This window comes from Cyprinodon tularosa, unplaced genomic scaffold (assembly GCF_016077235.1).
Source record: "Cyprinodon tularosa strain WSP-4 unplaced genomic scaffold, ASM1607723v1 ctg21, whole genome shotgun sequence".
NCBI lineage: Eukaryota > Metazoa > Chordata > Actinopteri > Cyprinodontiformes > Cyprinodontidae > Cyprinodon > Cyprinodon tularosa.
Window position 1 is genome coordinate 1,115,354 of NW_024038778.1, and position 17,928 is coordinate 1,133,281.

The 17,928-nt window shown below is 41.2% G+C and overlaps 1 protein-coding gene across 2 annotated transcripts in view; it reads left to right on the forward strand.

The window, feature by feature from the left end:
• The window catches only part of LOC119783647 (protein sidekick-1-like), a 433,545-nt gene that overhangs the window by 329,766 nt on the left and 85,851 nt on the right, over positions 1 to 17,928 (forward strand). For both annotated transcript variants that reach the window (XM_038285267.1, XM_038285266.1), the window contains exons 17-18: positions 2,551 to 2,732; positions 6,550 to 6,665. In XM_038285267.1, the coding sequence (XP_038141195.1) occupies positions 2,551 to 2,732; positions 6,550 to 6,665 (298 nt within the window). The remainder of the gene's footprint in view (positions 1 to 2,550; positions 2,733 to 6,549; positions 6,666 to 17,928) is intronic.

Consider the following 17,928-nt stretch of genomic DNA (forward strand, 5'->3'; position numbering starts at 1 on the left):
GTTTTGTTTAATAAAGAATATATGTTGGGATTGGTCATGTGCAGGATTGGGGGTGTTTAACTGAAGAGATGCAATGTCAACACTGTGGTGGGTTTTTCGCTGTGTTCAAAGTGTAGAGAAATGTATAATATTGGTAAATATCAGTTGCAAGCCATAATATCAGATATTAACAGTGACCTATATTGGTCATCCTTACTAAATAATGATATTAGTGTTAGTAGAAAACATTTCAGCAAAGCATGAATAGCACTTTCTGTCATATATTTTATTCATTTTTTTGTCAAATACCAAAAAAGAAAAAAAAATGTCCATGGTAGCACACTTTCACACAAGAACGATTGCTCTTTAAGGATGTCGCTGCTGCCCTTGGCCTGATGTCCTCTGTGCTGTCTACCTGAAGTATGACACACTCTGTGTAATCAAACTGTCATCAGGTGTCTTGCACACACATTTGCATATAATTGTAGTTAAAGTTATCAGGTCTTTATCCTCGTTCACTGACTCCACTTCAGAAATCAGTTTTTAAAAAGCAGCAATACACACTCAGACATCCCTGCTGTATCTTTTCAGTTTTGAAGAACAGTGCCTCTACCTCCCTCCGCCCTCCTCTTTTGGATTCCTTTTTCTTGTGGTTGTCTCAGTTGCTAGCTTCTCGCTCTCTTTTCCTAGTTCCTCCGTCCCTCTGGCTTCAGTCAGCCCCCCCTCCTCCCCCTCTGCTTCTTCTCCCTGTGTGCTAGTGGAGATAGAAGCGAGAAGGGTTATCTTCTCACCTCTGCAGAGAGCTGATGTCGTCCCCCGGTGCCTACTCAGAATTTGTATTTGTCAGTGTGTGTGTGGGCAATATGCATGTGTGATTGAGTGCTGACTCAGCCAGTGAATCGTTGGAACATCCTGTTATAGAGAATAGGTGTCATATTAAAACGCTGACATGGGGATTATTGCTCCATTCAGCTCTATCAGATATGTACAATACTAAAGTAGTATTCCACTTCCCCTGTCTCTGTGGGTCATATATTCTTTTAAGTGGGTGTTTAAATCACATATACTATAGCAAAGGCCCTGAAGGTGCACTATTTAAAGATACAATTACAGAGTTTCTGTCTTAACGGGTCTTTAAAAGGTCTTGTCTTTTGCTGAAAATCCTTAAATGGTTATGTAATAATCCCTTGGCAAAATTGAAAGAGGACACATATAATGTAAATTTTAGGCTAAAGTTACACTGAGTCACGTTTATATTTTTGCTTTCATAATTTGTTAATATTTTTGCTGCCAAGCTGACATTTCGTAACTTTTATGCATTTTTTTTTCTTGTTTATTTTTTATCTAGCTCTCAATTATAAGGTGTTTGGGGATTGAAATATATTTAAACTAGCATGGTCTCTGCAGGTCTTTTGCAGTCAACAAGTTGTTGCACCCAATGCAAAGTATTTAGAGCAGTTAATAGCATGACCAAATTTTACTTCAAATGAAAATTGTAATGTCTGTTGATAAAGTATAGGCAAATATATGATACATATCCTTTCAGTCCAACTAGCAGAACTGAAGTGTGTTGCCCAAGAATTCCAGTTTGAGCTTGTCACACTGCCTGGTTTGCAGGATTTTGACAGAACAGGCAGTGCATATTATGTCCTCAGGTTGCAACGAAAGGATCTCACTAAACTGGTGCAATGAAATCCAAATCGTTCCACCAATACATTCCATATTCAAACCACTTATACATGAGGAGTTGGAGGCCTCCATATCTACAAACTGCATATGATTTCATTGACAAAAGGAATTTGGGGGATCAGGATAGATAATTTTTACACTATTAGCTAAGGACTTGAAGGAAACAAGCTAACGATTGAATTTTACCTTGTCTAATTAGGTATATATGAGCACAGCTTTTTTCTAGGTTTTCAAACTTCAAATTGCCTTCTACTAAAAAGATGACAAAAAAATAGTAATGGTCCAAATAAAGGCTGAAACCGATGGTGAAGGTGCAAAAACCTTTTAGAAGAAGTCTGTCGATTCTAAGAAAATATCCTAAAATAAGTGAGGGTTGCATTTTAGATGTATGGTGAAAGGAAAAAGGCATTATAAAAGAAGTGTAATAGAATATGTTGACCTTCACAGTAAAAGTAGTAGTTTAAAACCTGGCATAATATAATAAAATACATATAAAGTTGGGAGATTTTGACTTAAAAATGTCAAATCCATACCTAGGAAACTTTTTAATGGTTTACTCTGTGACACATCATGAATAGATTGCTTAATGGTCCTTTCATTAATTAGTACGCTACTTTATTTCGTTTTAACCATTCAGTTCAGCAAATGAGCGTAAGAGTAAACAAGTCCTCTGAATATTTATATTAGTTATAAATCAGGCCTATTTCTCAAAAATGTAATGCTTAAAAACTAATAACTGTGTTATATTTAATAAGAACCACTTAGATTAGTCTGTAATTTAACAAACTTTAATCAAACCTGCTCCCTGTGGACAGGTTTACATTTCGTCCTGGTACAACAAATGAACGAGTGTAAATGGTTTGTGTGTGTGTGTGTCTTTAGGTACCGTCTGGCTGGGTTGCCGGGAGACTACCAGGAGAAGAATATCAGCACCCCAGAAACTAACTACTGTCTGCTGAAGGACCTCATCATCTGGACTCAGTACCAGATCCAGGTGGCTGCCTACACAGGAGCCGGCCTGGGCGTCTACAGCAGCCCTGTTACAGAGTACACCCTGCAGGGAGGTTGGTGGAGATTTGCAAGCTTGTTTCCTTCCTCATGAACGTCCCTGGCTCATGATCTACGGCACACTTTGAATCATAACCTCTGAAAGAGAGACATTTTGCTGAATTTATTTAACAAGGTTCCAAAACATGCAATAAGACGAGTCCTGCACCCGCTGTGTTTTAAGATAAGAGGCACTGCCTTCAAGCACATTTGATGCAACTGCAAAGAGCTGCACATATTTTGGAGCTACAGCCGATTTGACTGACAGGGATGATGTAACCATGACATGATCCACTCCTCTCACCTGTTTTTAATGTTCTAGTTTGTGATGGGATGACTGACATGTACATGCAAGCTCTCTCCGCTGCCTCAAACGCCTTCGGTATTACTCAGCTTATAGAAGAGCCAGTTGATGCTGTTCTGATTTAGATTAAAGTTGCCCCCGAGGCATCTCCTCGCAGGCAAAGCAGTTTTCAGTCAACTGGGAGGAGACCCTAAGGGCGACCCAGGATATGCCGAAGGGATTCCAGTTCATCTTCCATCTGGCTAACAAGCAGCTGGAAAAACTGTGGGATGGAAGGAATCAATGGGGAAAGAGTTTTCCAACAGCTCCAGTGATATATAATCTGTCAGATTATAGTGTGTTTATTTTAGAAGACATGGCTTCTCAGTGGAACGTACCTTCAGCTCGGAAAAATAAATCAGAAATGTAGTTGTGAACATGGAAGAAAATATAAGTAGGGAGTGTTAAGAGAGATGAGCAGGAGTGGTTGTAAGGTTTAATCTTCTTTAAACGCGTTCTTGTCTCTTGCTGATTTTTATTCCAACAGTATATTATAATTATTAAAGATGTGCGGATTCACTCTCGCACACCTACACGTAGAAGTCGCAGGCATCATTACAAGAGTGCGGGACAGGTTTATAGACTCAGGAGACGGAGTCAGGCTCATTAATTATTCTAATGTGGTTTAATAGGAGTGGCTGTGATGGATTGGACATTTTCTTCCTCTTACTGTCTCTGAGAGGATGTGGCTGAAGTCTGTGTTAAACTCTGATAACATTACTTTTCTCCCGCTCTCTTGCGAGCTGCCTCAGCGCATACTAAGATTCCCCTGAAGGGCATAGTTTAGTGTTTTATCTGGAGCTGTGAGCTGCTAGGGGCAAAAACCCACATCCCGGGAGAAGAGCCTGCATGGCAGAGACTTAGAGAACATCTTTAACATCAATTAATCTCCTGTCTGCCTCTCTGTCCTCTCACTCTTCGCTGTCGTTTCTCTGGCCTCTCGCTTTTGAAGAAGCTTGCTGAAGATATTTTCCAGCCTGAAGATTCTGTGTGCATTTCCTCCTTACATATACAAGTGTCATATGGCAACTTTAGTTCATAAATATGATTTAAAGGACATTTCCAGCATGCAACAGACTGTTACCACTCTGTGGCTTTAAAGCAGCAGCATAAACCGGTTAACATGTAATCACCATGACTTGCCCACAGACTCACACACACATGGACACACGATTAAGGATCACTCCTCTCTGTGTCTCGCTGTCTCTCTCTGGCTTTAATATTCATTCACAAAGGATTCTCTTTATCTGCCACTGAACAGCAACTCTGATAGATTTCAAACACCTTCCAAAGATTTGCATGAAAGAAAACCTTTAAATGCGATAGTATTTGGTTGCATCTTGTGTGTTTTCTACAGACTGCAAAGTTTTTTTTCAATTCTGCTTTCATTTGAGTCCATTGCTTTGGTGTCACATGCGCAACCTTTTATATAAAAAATCTAGTAGTTTTTATAGAGGTTTAAAGTGAGCAGAGAAAAATATAAGAGGATTGTGCAGTAGATGGAAAATAATAAATGATTAAAATAATGTTTTAAATGTGAATTCCTATTTGTAATCAGGTTAATTAGAGACATTAGTTTGCAGAACAACCTTTCAATGCATATACAGCTCCAAGTCTTTTATGTATGCCTCTATCTGATTTCAGTTTTGCCTTTATTATCAAGACCGATGAGGGTGAAAAAGTTTTATTTTAATCTTTGAGATATTTCTTTCTAACTCGGGCAAGCCGCAAGCGAGGCTTCCTTTTGTTTCTGCAATTCTATTTATCAGCCCTCTATAAAGGCCAGACTTGAGTAGCTTATGCAGTAGTACTAGCTCTGATTTTGTCAGATTATTTGACCTCAGCTATGGATTTCAGTAGCTCCTCCACTGATACCGTTGGCCTTGTGGCTGCTTCTCTGCTGGGGTTCCATTTCCAGCATAATAAAATCTGTCTCTAGGCCATTTAAGTTACAAAACTGATCATTCACTACTTTGGGTCTGACAGTTGTGCAGAAACCAGTCTTTCACTAAATAGAGCCATTGGATCTGACTTCAATAATTATTTTTTTTTTTTGTGGCTGTTTATTTTTTGTTAATCTAGAATTGGTTTGAAAAAGGATGTTCCTTTATGTTATAATGGCTGGACAGTTCTAAAACATACGGTATTTTCAGGACAGGAGTTGAACCCAGTCTTTTTATTTGTTCGGCAGCTTTAATGAGGCAAATAAATGTCAAAATGTGGGAATTCGGGACGTTTGTTCTCCATCGTGCCTGCTGCTAGCATGTTCTTGTGATAAAAGAAAATTAGCCCCTTATTCTTTCATTTACAACTGTGATTTCCCCCTCTGGCGGTTAGGAAAAATCAACAGAAAAGCTGCACCCTCTTAAAAGCCGCATGGTTCAAAGCGTGGGGAATAATCAGCGGATTATAGTCCGTAGAAAATACGGTATGTGGTACTGAGGCTCGTCCCATTACCTGAGCCACCAGAGCGAAACACCATTTGCTTGTTTCAGTTTCGATAAATGCCATCTAGGATTAACCTTAAACTCTAACAGACCATGCCAAATATACAAAAGTAGAATAAACATCACTTTTAATTCATAAGTACTTTCCCTAGGCTATTTTTTGTTACAGGTGTTATGAAGGTGTAAAGAACAAAATGGACTGAGGCCAAATGCACATTACACTTAATATTATTAACATTCATATTAATTCATCAGCTTTTTGTGGTGTTTTTTGCAAAAAAAAGTGCCTCTATTTTATTTTGGTCCATCACATAATATACCAGTAGAACACCCTGACATTTGCTGTTTTAATGTGAGAAAATGTCGGGGTTATGATTTTTTTTTTATCAAGCAGTGTTTTTATATTTATAAAAGAAATAGAATAAATGTGTATATATAAAAAAGAACTCTGTATAAATGCACTAAAGATAGCTCAACATGTTGAGCTATCCTAGGACATAGTTTCTAAACAATGATGCAACTGCAGGGTTCAGTCACTGGAGGATCTGTTGCAAGTCGAAACATTATGAATAAAGTATCAGTTCTTTTTATTAGTTTCAATCTATTTTAGTCAATAAAATCTGCTGTAGCGATGTAGGGCCTAACAGATTAATGGTAGGAGAATTTACTGGCTTCAGGACTCATTCAGTGACCCACCATTATGTACAGTGAGCCTGAAATAGATCACTTATTAAGTCTTGTTAAAGGTAATGATATGCAAAATACATAAATGCAAAGTACCACATATTAGATGTCATTGTTTGGAGAAATTAGGTCATTTTGCAGCGAAGCACAGATCAGTAGGTTTGACATTTAGCTTCTGCAAAATAAGCAGATCATTTAAATTCGAAAATGAGCTGGACATAAATGTGGAACAAAGGAGCTGTAGGAACTATTTTCAGCTTTTTTACGTTGAAAAAGCCAGAGTGCATTTTTCTAATCTCACATTTCCATTTCCTGCTAATGAACTACTTTTTTTTTTTTTTTCTGTGTTTCTGTTTTCAGTTCCCACAGCACCTCCACAAGAGGTGGAAATTTTAGCAATAAACTCCACCACCATCCGCTTCACTTGGAACCCTCCACCTCAGCAGTTCATTAATGGTATCAACCAGGGATACAAGGTAAGTCCTTGCATGCGTCCTACGTATCTTTAATGCGTCCTATTTTTTTTTTTCTTCTCTGACTAAATTGTGTCTTATAAATAAGTGTAGTATATTAAGGTTTAAATATACAGGCAACAAGTTTCCATTTCTCAGATCCAAGCTATTCCGAAGCTACAAGGAACTAGCATTACCTCAGCTCCATGTTTCATTACTTAAACCTAATATTACTATTTATGTAGGTTCCTTTTATTTCAGTGTGGGCATCATAAGCAGAAATAAATATTATAAAATTTTCGTCCCAAAATGTATAAAATATTCATTTATATAGTTTATTATTTTCATTAAAATGAATCCAATTGTCTTGCACCAGTCCACAAGTTCTCTGGATGTTTTTTTTTTTTATTACCGGTATTCGTTTCGGTTAAAAAAGTTGTTGCTAGACCTTTAAATAACCCTGTATTCTCCCACAATAAGGAAATTTAGGTGTGTAAAATGGGTAAAAAGATATATTTAAAAAAGTAAAAAAGAAAAAGCTGTAAATTAAAGGAAAAGAACATATCTCAAAGAATGTCAATGTTATGTCACAAAGTCATTTAAAAAATGCATGGTCAGATTAGATGAAAAAGCTGTGCCAATGACATCCTGGCTGTAGAAAATGTGTCGAGATAAAAACTGTGAACATAGCAGGTAAAACTGAGTAAATAAAGGCAGTAATGTATAGAAACACCTACTGAGCTGATTAAAACTTTGCAACTAACAGCATGATTGTAAACAAATATTTGGGCTTGTTGGGAGCAGTGATGATTAAACAGCCTAACAGCAGCTGGTAAAATGATCTATGGTAGAGCTCCTTTGCAGGGGCACCGCCAGGGATTTTGGGCCCCATGGAAACAAATCTCAACAGGCCCACCTATAGCAGGCCTGAGGGGGAAAATGTATACTGAATTACATAAAACTATGCATTTTAATGATATTTCTGTTTATCGTTTTGATATTTGTAAAAAGAAAACATGACAGTTAATGGGGAAGGGGAGGAAATGCAATGAAATTAATTTGGATTCATTTCTGCAAGACTGGTTCTCTATCATCCAAATCCCCTTTGTTTGTTTCAAAACATGAACAAACAATCTTCCTAAGTGTCATGATGGGTTCTCAAAGAGCGACCCAAGTATGCAGAACACCACTGTCGGACACAGGAATAAAAGTTCAACAAGTTTATTTTGTTACAAGCACACAGAATGTACTGGTTCTGGCTCGGGCCTGGACACTGGTTCACCGGAGTCTGCGTGAGAGACAGTTCAGTTAGCGTTGCAAGTTGGGACTTGATTTCCTGATGATAACTGATTGTACCTTGAGGGTTCTTGAGGTTAGCTTTGGGAGAGTCACTGTTGGATCTGGAGAGGAGTTGATCAGCAGAGTCCGCTTGCTGCTTCAGCGTCTCACGTCTATTAAGAACAGACCTTAGCTTAGGGTTTTCCAGCTCTTAGTCCTGAGCTGCATGGAAGTTCTCTATGGTTCTTCGGGTTTGGCTCTGAGGGTCGGCTCGGCAGGTTAGCTCTTCCAGAGCTTCACAGAGGAGACACTGGTTTCCTGGAAGACAAAGACAACGGTTAGAATCCAGGCTGGATTCAAAGTCACAAAGTTACACTGAGAGTCTAGGCTTAGGCGCTGACCAACTGGATCAACACTGCGGCGTTGAGGCAAGGTCTGAAGACAGCTTATATAGTGGATCCTCTGATGATCTTGATGGGCTGGAGAAAGGTGGAATTTCTCCAGCTCCCAACAGTACCCCCCCCTCAACGACCGCCCCTTGGCGGTCCGGAAGAGGTCGAAGGGCAGGAACGCTCGTACTCCTCGATAAGGGCAGGATCGAGGATGTACGAGCCCGGAACCCACTGGCGATCCTCCGGTCCGTAGCCCTCCCAGTCGACGAGGTACTGCCAGCCACGACCTCGTCGACGGGAGTCCACGATGCGTCGAACGGTGAAGGCTGGATGACCATCGACCTCCAGGGCGGGTGGTGGGGAGTCGGAAGGCGGGCACAGAGAACTCGAGACGACAGGTTTGACTTGGGACACGTGGAAGGTTGGGTGAATCCGGAGAGACTGAGGCAGTTGGAGACGGACGGCTGAAGGACTGATGACTCGGGAGATCTTGTAGGGACTTATGAATTTGGGCGAGAGTTTTCGAGACATCCCCTTAAGGGGAATGTCCCGAGTGGACAGCCATACCTCTTGGCCTTCTGTGTACTCGGGGGCGGGACGTCTCCTGGCGTCAGCGAAGCGTTTGTTGGTTTCTGAAGATCGGTTGAGGGTGGCAATGGTTTCTCCCCAGATCTTCTGACAGCGTCGGATGTGTTGATTTACTGACTGGACCGAAATCTCTCTTTCGTCTGCGGGAAAAAGTGGAGGTTGATAACCGAGACTAACCTGAAAAGGAGATTGACCAGTGGAAGCAGATTTGAGGGAGTTGTGTGCGTATTCGATCCATGTGAGAAATTGGCTCCAGTCCACGGGATTGTTAGAGGTGAGGCAACGAAGGGTTGATTCCAGCTGCTGGTTCATCCTCTCTGTTTGTCCGTTTGATTGTGGATGGTAACCAGAGGTCAGAGAGGGTTTACAGCCGAGAGAGGAGCAGAATGATTTCCAAACTTGGGATATGAATTGAGGACCCCGGTCCGAGAGGATCTCTTGGGGAATGCTGTGTAAGCGGAAGACGTGTTTGACGAGGAGCTGGGCTGTCTGGAAGGCCGTGGGGAGTTTCCTAAGGGGTTTGAGATGGCAGGCCTTCGAAAAACGGTCAACAATGGTGAAAATGGTGGACATACCTCTAGAAACGGGGAGGCCGGTGACAAAGTCAATAGCAATATGGGACCAAGGGCGCGAGGGAACCGGAAGCGGCTGAAGCAGGCCAGAAGGAGGTTGATGTGAGGCTTTATTACGGGCACATGTGGAGCAAGCCAACACATACTCCTTGACATCTCTATGGAGGGTGGGCCACCAGAAGCGTCTTGAGATCAAAGCTATAGTTCTACTGACTCCCGGATGAGCAGAAAACTTGGCAGCATGCATCCATTGGATGAGACGGGACCTGACGGAAGATGGCACATAGGTTCGGTTAGTGGGACCGTTACCTGGGTCGGGTTCAGTAGCCAGGGCGGAGTTGATAAGGTCAGTGATTTCCCAGTTAACCACTCCCACAGTGCAGGAAGCCGGAAGGACTGGTTCAGGCGTCTCGGGATGATCGACGGAGTAAAGACGAGAGAGAGAATCGGGTTTGACATTCTTGGATCCGGGTCTGTAGGAGATGATGAGATTAAACCGTGAGAAAAAGATGGACCACCTGGATTGACGAGGATTGGCTTGCTTGGTTGACTGGATGTAAGCCAGGTTCTTGTGGTCAGTCCATACTAGAACCGGATGCTCAGCTCCCTCCAGCCAATGTCTCCATTCCTCCAGCGCCAGTTTGATGGCCAACAGCTCTCGGTCTCCCACATCGTAATTCTGCTCAGCGGAAGAAAGTCTACGGGAGAAGAATGCACAAGGGTGGATCTTCTGGTCCGTGTCAAGTCTCTGGGATAGGACTGCTCCAACTCCAGAATCTGAAGCGTCCACCTCGAGAATAAATTGTTTAGCAGGGTCAGGCTGCATTAGCACTGGTGCTCTGGAGAATAAAGATTTCAATTTATCAAACGCAGCTTGCGCCTCAGGTGTCCACTGAAAAGTGCGTTTGACAGAGGTCAGAGAAGTTAATGGAAGGGCGGTTTGGCTATAGTTCCTGATGAACCGACGATAAAAAATTGCAAAACCCAGAAATCTCTGTAGCTGTTTGCGGGTCTCTGGAACTGGCCAATCTAACACTGCCTTTATCTTGTCCTCAGATGGTTTTACCTGGCCGCCCTCGAGCACAAACCCCAAAAAGGTGACTGAAGACTGGTGAAATTCGCACTTCTCGGCCTTTACGAACAGCTTGTTCTCCAGCAGTCTCTGTAAAACAAGGCCGACATGTTTCTTATGTTCAGCGAGGTTCCTAGAGTAAATGAGTATGTCATCAATATAAACGAAGACAAACACATTCAAAAAGTCTCTGAGAACATCGCTCACGAGGGCCTGGAAGCAGGCTGGAGCGTTAGTTAGACCAAAAGGCATTACCAAATACTCAAATTGGCCCAATGGAGTCTTGAAGGCTGTTTTCCATTCATCTCCTTCGCGGATCCTAAGAAGATGATAAGCATTCCTTAAATCCAGTTTAGAGAAAACTGTAGCTCCTTGTACAGGTTCGAATGCAGAGGCGAGTAGAGGAAGTGGGTATTTGTTCTTTATTGTGATCTGGTTCAAACCTCGATAATCAATACATGGTCTCAGGGAGCCATCTTTCTTTCCAACGAAGAAGAACCCAGCGCCCAAAGGAGAAGAAGATGGGCGGATTATTCCTGCAGCTAATGATTCATTTATGTATTTTTCCATGGTTTCTCTTTCAGGCTTGGAAATGTTATACAACCTGCTGCTAGGTAGTGGTGCACCAGGTAAAAGTTCAATGGCGCAGTCATATGGTCTGTGTGGAGGTAGGGACGTCGCACTGACCTTACTGAAGACAGGAGCTAGGTCATGGTACTCGGAAGGAACAGAAGAAAGGTCAGGAGAGTCCATCTCCCCCCCACCTCTAGGAGACCCCACCAAGGGGGCAGCCGAACGGAGGCATGTTTCATGGCATGAAGTAGACCATGATTCCAGGTGACGCTCAGTCCAATTAATGTGAGGATTATGCTTCTCCAACCATTCGAAACCAAGCACCAGAGGGGAACATGCAGAAGGAAAAACAAAAAATGTTATTGTCTCTCGGTGGTTACCTGACAGAAGTAGCTCGAGGGGCTGAGTTTGATGGGTAACTTGGTGAAGTCTCTTTCCGTCAATAGCAGAAACACTAAGAGGTTGAGTCAGAGGAATGGTTTCAATTTGGAGTTGTTGGACGAGGTTTGAATCGATTAAATTCCGTTCACAGCCTGAATCGATGAATGCAGAAAAGGAGAGGCTTGGGTTAGAACAAAACAACGTGGCAGGAAGCAACAATCGAGGAGATTTCTTAGTGTTAATTTGGCCCGCCAGACTCCTCAGATCCTCTGGCGGGCCCAGGCTTTTGATTTAGCCGGGCAGGAAGCGATGAAGTGTCCACTCTCACCACAGTAAATGCATAATTTGCTTAGAAAACATCTTTGTCTCTCCTCTGGGGTGAGCCTTGTGTGTCCCACCTGCATGGGTTCGACATCTCTTTCACCCGAATGAGAGGCCTGAATAGGCAGAGGGAGAGGCTGAGCCTTAGGTCTCTGTATGGGCAGCTGCTCTGTGGGGGAAGAAGAAACAGTCACGTTATGTGAGGCAGAAGAAAGTGTCCCGTGTCCCCTGCTCTTTAGAACTGTTTCTGGCACGGATTCGATTATCCAATCTGATCGTAAGACGAATTAAGTCTTCGAGGGTAGCTGGTTCGTCAAGAGTTGCAAGCTCATCCTTAATATGCTCATTTAAAGCCATGAAATAGGCTCCCTTCAGAGCGCTTTGGTTCCATCCGGAAGCTGCCGCTTTGACCCGGAAGTTGATGGAAAATTCGGCCACAGAAGAATTTCCCTGCTTTAAATTGAAAAGAGCTCGAGAGTCAATTGTTTGATCAGTTTCTTGGTTGAAAACTTGAGTAAATTCGGAGATGAAATCAGAGTAATAGCAGTTAGGGCTATCGTCGGTGGCAAATCTTGCCTGAGCCCATTCCAAGGCTCTTCCTGTTAGCTGAGAAAGGATGAAGGTTATCTTTTTTTAATCCGTGGAAAAGCTGCCTGGAGAGTTCTGAAAAATCAAACAGCACTGAAATAAAAATCCTTTGCAATCTTTCATGTTACCAGAAAATCTCTCTGGGAGACTTGGGCGGAACTCGGATGACGTCACAGCTGGTGACCTAGGAGGTGGAACTGGACCCGGAAATGGTTGAGGAGTCGGTGCAGCATTAGCGCTGTTCATGTAGTTAGCATAGCTTTGGATAGCTTGATTTTGTCTTTCAATGTGGGTGTTTAACTCACATAGCGCCAGGGCGTGTCCATGGATCTGGGCCGCCTGTTCCTCCAATCGACGGATGAGGTGATCTGCTGGGCCTTGAGTTTGGCCGCAGTGTTCTGTCATGATGGGTTCTCAAAGAGCGACCCAAGTATGCAGAACACCACTGACGGACACAGGAATAAAAGTTCAACAAGTTTATTTTGTTACAAGCACACAGAATGTACTGGTTCTGGCTCGGGCCTGGACACTGGTTCACCGGAGTCTGCGTGAGAGACAGTTCAGTTAGCGTTGCAAGTTGGGACTTGATTTCCTGATGATAACTGATTGTACCTTGAGGGTTCTTGAGGTTAGCTTTGGGAGAGTCACTGTTGGATCTGGAGAGGAGTTGATCAGCAGAGTCCGCTTGCTGCTTCAGCGTCTCACGTCTATTAAGAACAGACCTTGGCTTAGGGTTTTCCAGCTCTTAGTCCTGAGCTGCATGGAAGTTCTCTATGGTTCTTCGGGTTTGGCTCTGAGGGTCGGCTCGGCAGGTTAGCTCTTCCAGAGCTTCACAGAGGAGACACTGGTTTCCTGGAAGACAAAGACAACGGTTAGAATCCAGGCTGGATTCAAAGTCACAAAGTTACACTGAGAGTCTAGGCTTAGGCGCTGACCAACTGGATCAACACTGCGGCGTTGAGGCAAGGTCTGAAGACAGCTTATATAGTGGATCCTCTGATGATCTTGATGGGCTGCAGCTGTGCAGGAGGCTCACTCAGAAGGATCCACGGCGGACTCTGCTGGAGAAAGGTGGATTTTCTCCAGCTCCCAACACTAAGATTAATTACCTGAAAATACAAAACTGAAATACAAATTAAACAACCCAACCAGACAGTGCCTTCAAAATGAAATCCTATAATAGTATCTTGATTAATATTTATTAAACAGGATGCAACAATCATAAAATAAAAATAAATTAAATCTCTAAAAATATCAATAAATAAACTCATCAGCATATAGCAGCAGGCTAATATTTATATAGCAGAACCTGACTCAGTATTTTGTATAAGCTGAATGTAATAGGGCTTCAAGTGAACCATTGTGGAGAATTAAGGCCATACTTTGAAGGTAAAACTTGATTAATAATATATCAGGGACGGGCAAAGATACAGCATTGATGAGTCAAGCTTGCTCATCCATCCCCGGTTATAAACCATTGGCTCTTGCTCAGCTTTTCTCACCAAGAACAATGAAAGATGTGTTGATGGAATTAAGGATCCATGTGTTTTAACAACTTATACTCTGTGTTTGAATCTTACAGTTCAGCTTACCATAGTTTAAAATAACTAGTTTAATATTGATGTTAATCAATTTTTCGATATCTCGCTAAAAGCAGCTCAAGTACCAGAAGTGTTGCTTGAACCACAAGAATGAGAACTCTATCTGCACATGAGGAGATTTCTAGATCTAGAACATGCAGCGCTGTTTTCCATACTTAAGTAACAATTATCTTCCCATTAAAAATGTAATTTACCTTTCATAATATCATGAACAACATTTATCTTAAATTTTAGAAGATTTTTAATACATGAGTGTTTTTATGTAGGTCAGTGTTTTGGAAAAAATTACCTTTTCCAGTAGTTATTACACAATAGTTATTTTCCCAGATTCAATGGGCTCTTGTTTACTCATACACTAAGCCAAGCTCAGTCTGGGGTCAGTTCCAAGAAGACATAATGAGCGCTTCAGAGAGAGGGAGGGAGAGATCATTTTTAGGAAGCAGCAGAAACAGGAAGCACGAGTGCAAGGGATGAATTCTGTGAGTGATATTCATGTACCAGTTCTGGAATTGGTTTTACTCCGGCCGGCATTGTGGCACCATATCACCCCCCGAGGAACTGATTAACATGACAAAGAGAATGCATCACTTTCTCTGTGTGCATCACTGCGGGTCTGTTTGAGGGTCTCTGTTTACAGCGCGGATATTGTTGTCTTTCTGGCTTGATAAATACAATATGGCTTTCTATATTTTTTGATGAAGCTTTCTGTTAGATGTTGCCTCTGGAAGACAGGATCCACCAGCCTAAGTCCAGGAAGATTCTCAGTGTGTATGAGAGTGCCTCTGTGTGTATTATGGTGAAAGGGTAGTAGATAATAATATTAATTAAAAGTGAATGTGGAGCAAAGCCTCATCTCATTTAATCTCCCCCACACATCACTGACTATATACAAAGCTGTTAATAATATAGCTCCAAACTCACTGCCAGGAACAAAAGACTCCTCTCACAAGTTTCCTGTCTTCTACTTGTACGCCCTTGGAAGTGACTTTACTTGGTTGTAGAGCTAATAACATTTACTACCTACTTACCTACCTATCGTAAATCTGTCAGTCTGTCCGTCTATCTATCACACAGTCCGTTATGGGCATTTTATGACCCCCGTTGATGTTCTTTAGCAGTCTTCAACTCAGGGATTCAGTTTCAACTCAGTTGAATATCCTCGCACAACTATATCAAGAGAAGAACCAAATCCTTTCAGCACCCTTTGAATGTGAAATAAACCAGAATGCCTGAGGATATAAAATAGTCACTTTTTTTCAAAGCAACCAAACTATGCAGTGCAGAAAAAGAAATCATAATAGAGGACCTTATTTTACCATGACAGACTTGGTGCAGCGGTTTACCCTGCAGGCAGAGGGAAAAGCAGCCTCTCACATGTCTCTGGGTATCAGTGGCTCTTTTGCTATGAGATTTATCTTGGTCTCCTTTTTGAAGAAGTTTGCACTACAAAGTAGATCAGTAACAGTTGAAACCCAGAGGATTTTGTTTACTTTAAAGCTTTCTTCAGAGCCCGTCCATTACAGTTTTGTTTAAAAGATAAACATAAACTCCTTGATCTGCTAATACATAATGCATTCTTTACTTTGGTAACCTTTAGGTTTTCCTCACTAAACAAACCATATGGTTCACCTGCTTGTAGCCCCCTGTAAACAAAGTAAAAGACCAAAGTAAAAAACAACTGTGAGATCTAGACACTTTTCAAACTTGGTCTTTTTTTTTTTATTCATATCAATTTACAATAGTGCTATACTCCGGCTGTGATCCCTTCTGGGAACTCTGCAAAATAAAGGGATTTATTTTTAATTCCCACCATTCAGATACAATCAAAAACCTCAATGTTCACCTGTAACTAATATTCAGAACCCTCCCCACTTATTTCTAAAGGTTTGCAATAAAACTTTATGAGACAATAATCTTTTATTGCAGCATCATAATCTCCCTCTGAAAATGACTTTAATTAAGAGACATATATTTGGGCGATGTAATCTTACATTAAAATGTGTCCCGTTTGATAAAATTCTTTTCACTTCAATTTAGTGTAATATTTTGTCTTAATTGTAAGGCAAATTGCATCTCCATTAACTTTACAGAAAAAACAGATTCCCTTTGTTCAGTTGAAGTTATTTTACAATCCAGTCAAGTTCAGTTTATTATGCCAGCTGATAAAAGGTTTTCTGCTCAAGCAAATCTGTCTGATTTATTCAAGCCATGGACTCTGTAGCAACTAAGCAAATAAACCAAGCAACTCTCATACTCAGCAAGCATGTGGGGAGTGTGGAAAGGAAAGACTCCATTTTAACAGGAAGGAACCTCCAGCTCAACATAATATGTCTTATCTAATATTTGAGGGGATCATCTGCTGCCACTGAATGAAAAACATACACAGTTAAAGGCATCAATTGCACAGCTAAATAAATAAGCTCTGAGCCAGAGGTACGATCCATAGCCCAGGATACTAAAGTGATTTATTTACAATTCTTGTAACAAAACAGGTTTAACTAAAACTTTTTTTCAAACTTTAAGTTGTGTGTGTCTAAACAACTTTAAATAGGGAAACCATTTGTTTTCCGGTTCCCTTTTGTAAGTGATGGAACACAGAGGCAGTTTTTATTCACCAATATTCAAAATGGAGAAGACAGGAGAAGAGGTAATGCAGAAACAGTATGTGTTAAACTTTATAAAGCAATAAATGGCTAATGTATTAAACAAGATAACTAGCAGTTAAAAAAGAGGCCCGTACTATGAAGTGAGGTCAACCTAGCAGGATTACTTCCAGTCTGTCCAAATTAATTAATCCACAACAACGGCAATCAGGATCCGTGGTACCACAAAGCTGGTTATCAACTTACTTACTCAACCCAGGTTTAACTGATCATGAATCTGCAAACGTATGAGTCAGCGTGTTCATGGTTACAAAACAATCACAACCATGAGCACTGGAGGGAGAATGCCATATTTCCCCTGTGAGAAATATAAACTCACAGAAATACAAAGAAAAAAAAAAAAGACTCAGAGAAAAGTCAAACATGTTGGCCGTATCAGAGAGACACTAAATGATGTGGTTAAGGATTGCTGACTGCGTAAATAAGTAAGTAACACATCAGTGACTGTGACGGGGTTCTATTATGACTTGGTCAAACACATAAATGACTGGCCAATGCCGGAGATAAGTTTAGTGATTGTTTTTTTATTCAGTGATCTTTTCTTCTGGTGAACAAAGACGGTTGGTGCAAAAATATTTACATGGACATCCAAGGCAGGTTAAAATCAGAAAAAGAGCAGTACCTTCAAAAAATCAGAATCCATCACCTTCAGTGTGACATCTCAGGAGTCCAGCCACAGACTGACTCCCTGTCTTCTTCTTCTTCTTATGGGATTTTATGGCGGTTGGCAGACTTGTGAATTGTGCATTACCGCCACCAACTGATATGGAGTAAAGCAAGATAACAGGAAACGATTCACCCCCCCCCCAAAAAAAAAAAAAAAAAAAAAAAAAAAAAAAAAAAAAAAAAAAAAAAACCTGTGTAACTTAAACCAACATAATACTAAATCACATTTGCCCATATAATTTTAATTTACTCTAGGTCATCTTAACTCTGCCAGTTTCTGATGGTCCCATCGGTCCTCCCATCATACTTCCAACCATCTCCCAGTTCAAATCTTTAATGTCCAGATATTTTTCTGCAGCCTTCACTATTATTTTGATTTTTTCCGTTTTTTTTGTTGTCTGTGCAGTACAATTAATTACTTCTACCATGAAAAGAACAAAATTTGTCTTTTTAACAATAAGTGAGTCTTCATTAATTTTTGGAGATTTCTCTAGAGGTTTGGAATTTGCTGTGTGTTGAACTGTAGGTTTGGGTTTTTCTGACTGAGATGGGATCCTTTTTGCAGCTTCAGCGTAGGTTATTCCGAGCTCAA